The sequence below is a fragment of the Scomber scombrus genome, chromosome 16, assembly GCF_963691925.1.
Source record: "Scomber scombrus chromosome 16, fScoSco1.1, whole genome shotgun sequence".
NCBI classification, from domain to species: Eukaryota; Metazoa; Chordata; class Actinopteri; order Scombriformes; family Scombridae; genus Scomber; species Scomber scombrus.
In genome coordinates, this window is record NC_084985.1 from 518,306 (window position 1) to 523,305 (window position 5,000).

General features: G+C 45.0%; 1 protein-coding gene across 1 annotated transcript; it reads left to right on the plus strand.

Moving 5' to 3' along the window:
• Window positions 1–2,792: 2,792 nt before the first annotated feature.
• LOC133996277 (cortexin-2) lies at window positions 2,793–3,056 on the plus strand. Its single transcript, XM_062435851.1, has one exon. The coding sequence runs from the start codon at window positions 2,793–2,795 to the stop codon at window positions 3,054–3,056; it is 264 nt and encodes an 87-aa protein (XP_062291835.1).
• The last annotated feature ends 1,944 nt before the right edge of the window (window positions 3,057–5,000 follow it).

Below are 5,000 nucleotides of genomic sequence, written 5' to 3' on the forward strand. Positions count from 1 at the left end.
AATGTCAAATCAGTGGATCGGCCCTTTAACAGCGCTTCATTATACGCTTCAATTGTTGAGTGAAGAAGAAGAAGAAGAAGGTGAAGAAGAAGAGAAGAAGAAGAAGAAGAAGAAGAAGAAGAAGAAGAAGAAGAAGAAGAAGAAGAAGAAGAAGAAGAAGAAGAAGAAGAGAAGAAGAAGAAGAAGAAGAAGAAGAAGAAGAAGAAGAAGAAGAAGAAGAAGAAGAAGAAGAAGAAGAAGAAGAAGAAGAAGAAGAAGAAGAAGAAGGTGTTGCTCTGTGCTGTTCTGACACCTCTGATGTCAGCCGGCTAATTATTATTTTAGGTTTTCACACATTTCAGCAGCCTGGAGCGAAGCTGTGATTTTTATTTCTAGCATCATAAAGAAGTGACGACGATGAATCTTCAGGTTCATCTGTGAAATAATAACTGATTCATTTCAGTCTGTTTGCTGCAGAACTTCACAAACTGAAGCTGAACTTAGGCAGTGAGAATTAATCAGGGGTGGGAGGAGAGAGATAAAGTCTGTGTCTGTCTGTGTTTGATTGACAGCAGCAGTGTGGGGGGCGTGGTGGTGTCTGTGTTTGATTGACAGCAGCAGTGGGGGGGGGCGTGGTGGTGGTCTGTGTGTGATTGACAGCAGTGGGGGGGGCGTGGTGGTGTCTGTGTTGATTGACAGCAGCAGTGGGGGGGTGTGGTGGTGTCTGTGTTTGATTGACAGCAGTGGGGGGGCGTGGTGTGTCTGTGTTTGATTGACAGCAGCAGTGGGGGGGGCGTGGTGGTGTCTGTGTTTGATTGACAGCAGTGGGGGGGGCCGTGGTGGTGTCTGTGTTTGATTGACAGCAGCAGTGGGGGGGGGCGTGGTGGTGTCTGTGTGTGATTGACAGCAGTGGGGGGGGGCGTGGTGGTGTCTGTGTTTGATTGACAGCAGCAGTGGGGGGGGTGTGGTGGTGTCTGTGTTTGATTGACAGCAGTGGGGGGGGGCGTGGTGGTGTCTGTGTTTGATTGACAGCAGCAGTGGGGGGGGCGTGGTGGTGTCTGTGTTTGATTGACAGCAGTGGGGGGGCGTGGTGGTGTCTGTGTTTGATTGACAGCAGTGGGGGGGGCGTGGTGGTGTCTGTTTGATTGACAGCAGCAGTGGGGGGGGCGTGGTGGTGTCTGTGTTTGATTGACAGCAGTGGGGGGGGCGTGGTGGTGTCTGTGTTTGATTGACAGCAGCAGTGGGGGGGGCGTGGTGGTGTCTGTGTTTGATTGACAGCAGTGGGGGGGCGTGGGTGTGTCTGTGTTTGATTGACAGCAGTGGGGGGGGGCGTGGTGGTGTCTGTGTTTGATTGACAGCAGCAGTGGGGGGGGGCGTGGTGGTGTCTGTGTTTGATTGACAGCAGCAGTGGGGGGGGCGTGGTGGTGTCTGTGTTTGATTGACAGCAGTGGGGGGGGCGTGGTGGTGTCTGTGTTTGATTGACAGCAGTGGGGGGGGGCGTGGTGGTGTCTGTGTTTGATTGACAGCAGTGGGGGGGCGTGGTGGTGTCTGTGTTTGATTGACAGCAGTGGGGGGGCGTGGTGGTGTCTGTGTTTGATTGACAGCAGCAGTGGGGGGGGGCGTGGTGGATTCTTTGTTTGATTGACAGCAGCAGTGGGGGGGGCGTGGTGGTGTCTGTGTTTGATTGACAGCAGTGGGGGGGCGTGGTGGTGTCTGTGTTTGATTGACAGCAGTGGGGGGGGCGTGGTGGTGTCTGTGTTTGATTGACAGCAGTGGGGGGGTGTGGTGGTGTCTGTGTTTGATTGACAGCAGTGGGGGGGGCGTGGTGGTGTCTGTGTTTGATTGACAGCAGTGGTGGGGGCGTGGTGGTGTCTGTGTTTGATTGACAGCAGTGGGGGGGCGTGGTGGTGTCTGTGTTTGATTGACAGCAGTGGGGGGGGGCGTGGTGGTGTCTGTGTTTGATTGACAGCAGCAGAAAGAAACCGACTGATAAAATAAAGAAATAATAAAAAGTGAGAGAACATTTGGAGCCGGTTGAGTTTGGCTTTAATCTGCATGTAGGAAGAAATGATGAGTTTCTATCCAGAAAGATCATTTTAGAATAAATGACGCCCACCGCCGGCTGCTGCTGAAGCTGGTTGATGAGACGCCTTCAGGCTCCAGGTTATAGCTCATATTATATATCATTTAGTTTCATTTCATTAAGATTAAACTATCAGTAGTTCAACTAAAGACTAGTTTATTTTATTGTTTTAGAGATTGTAAATATTAATTAATTGAATTCATTGAATGTTAATTGAAAATGATCAATTAACATTATTTCAACAAAAAAGAAAAGTCCAAGAAAAAGTCAAACAAGCAAAACAGATGAAACATTTATTTTATTTCCAAAACAATAAAACAATAAAAATACATATAAAACTGCACAAAACATAAAACATCATGTTGTTTATTATTATTATTTGTTTTTTAAATTATTATTATTATTTATGTATTGTTATTATTGTTATTATTATTATTATTATTATTAGTTTATCATTATTATTATTATTATTATTATTATTATTATTGTCATTATTATTATTATTATTATTATTAATGTATTATTATATTATTATTATTATTAGTTTATCATTATTATTATTATTATTATTATTATTATTATTATTATTATTATATTAATATTTTATTATTTATATTAATAATAATGTTTCCTGGTTTCTTGCAGGCCTCTCTTCTTCTACAGTGATGATGTTTACATGCAGCTTGATTCTCATTGGACAGCAGACGTGGATCATCTGAACCGACCAATCATGACAGACGACCTGTACAGCACCACCTTCTCCGCCTCCGAATCGGACTTCTCTTCATCATCGTCTTCGTCCTCCTCAACGTCCGCCTCCTTCCTCACGCTGGAGCAGAGGGCGGCCTTCGTCTTCGTCCTCATCCTCTTCATCTTCTTGGGTCTGCTGATCGTGCGTTGTTTCCGGATCCTGCTGGACCCGTACCGCAGCATGCCCTCCTCCACCTGGACCGACTACATGGAGAAGGACACGTTCGATTACCGGATTTCCTGACAGGCAGCGTGAGAGGCAGCAACCCTGACAGCAAACGCTTACACTGAGGCGACGTCACGCTGACAAACCGAAGCACAAACACCACGACACATTTCCCCTCAGAGAGAAATAAGAACAGAAAAATGAGTCCAAAACAAAACCCAAAACTACAGATGAAGAGTTTAAAGTGTTTCTACCAGAGCTCTGAAAGTGAAGTAACATCCACATAACATCTGTAACCAGATGTGTGAACTCCAGTCATTAATCTGAAACTTTAGACTTAAGGCTGCAAATAACTATTATTTTCTTTAACAATGAAAAGTTTGGTTGATTAAATATCAGAAGATTGAAGCTCAACATCTTCTAATGTCTTCTAATTGTCCGACCAAGAGTCCAGAACTCAAAACGACTCCGTTTATCGTCACATACGACAACAAATCTGCACAATTAAGAAGTTTTATTTATTTATTTGGCAAAATAACACAGACATGAAGAATCACCCGATCATAACAATAACTACAGATACTACAGACTGACGACTGACTGAATGATTCATCGATTAGTTGAGGAGTTGGTGAATTCTCCATTGACTTGTATAGAGACGGAAGTCCTTTTGACACCAAAACGGTCGCCCCCTGGTGGCCTTTTGATAGAATGCAGTTTTAAGTTACTTCCGCGTTGGCCTCATTTCAGAGGACCGGAACTCCCCACCTGTCAGTTTAGGCCACGCCCATTTCTGCCCAAACATGTTTATGTTCAAGTAAATGTATAAAAGTAAACGTTTATTTAATGAAAATAATTAAACATTAGGGTAAATATGCTCATAACGAACTATATATAATTAAATTGAGTTAACTGACTGGATGACGTAAGGGACCAGTGTCACCATGTTGTCACCATTCCTAAAGATTAGAAACACAGTTGACATAATGAAACATCTGGACTCGTATCAAACATCAGTAATGATCGTCAGCTATCATCCAACATTATCAAAACCAAATTTAAATATTAGAATAAGATTATAGAAAAGAGAAAGAGACTCGATCTGCTCTTAAAAACTGTTTTGGGGGAAAAGTGTTCTTTGTGTTTTCGCTGCTTCCGGTCTGACGGTCGCTTCAGTCTGCTCGGCCGGCAGCGAATCAGAGCAAAGAACACAACGACTGACATCTGAGTCAGATTAGAGATGAAACACGTTGTTTACTGAGCTCATGTTCTGCTGCTGTGGTTTTTACCCTGATAGAAGCTGTGAAGCAGAAATCTCTCCTCTGTCTCCTCTGCTGCTGTCTGACAGCTGCAGGAGGAGGAAGAAGAGGAAGAGGAGGAAGAGGAGGAGGAGAGATCTCTGCCTCCTGTCCATCACCGCCGGCCGGGCAGCAGTCCGGGTTGCTGTCTCTCACGAGGAGACACCTTTTATTTTTTACTGTTTTTGTTCTCTTATGTCAACGTTAACTTTGATTAACTTTATTAAAACTTTATTGTAAACTTTATTTATATACTTGTTCAGCTGAGTGAGGAGACAGAGGGGTTATTTTAGAGCGGAGGAGGAGGAGGAGGAGGAGGAGGAGGAAGAACAAGGCTGTATTGAATCTGCAGAGACGTTTCCAGCGACTCTCTGCTGTCCTGCCAGCCCGGCTGTTGCTTAGTAACCGGTGTTTTTGGTGCCAGCTGATGTCTGAGTGCCGGCGTCTCACCACGCAGCCGATCAGCTGATTGCCACACAGAGCTCCATCATGTCTGCAGAGCTCCATCATGTCTGCAGAGCTCCATCATGTCTGCAGCAACACAGAGCTCCATCATGTCTGCAGCAACACAGAGCTCCATCATGTCTGCAGCCAACAGCAACACAGAGCTCCATCATGTCTGCAGCCAACACAGAGCTCCATCATGTCTGCAGCAACACAGAGCTCCATCATGTCTGCAGCAACACAGAGCTCCATCATGTCTGCAGCAACACAGAGCTCCATC

Bases quoted from the DNA above. Each gene is read 5' to 3' on its own strand.
- LOC133996277 (XM_062435851.1), top strand. From the start codon at position 2,793: ATGACAGACGACCTGTACAGCACCACCTTCTCCGCCTCCGAATCGGAC.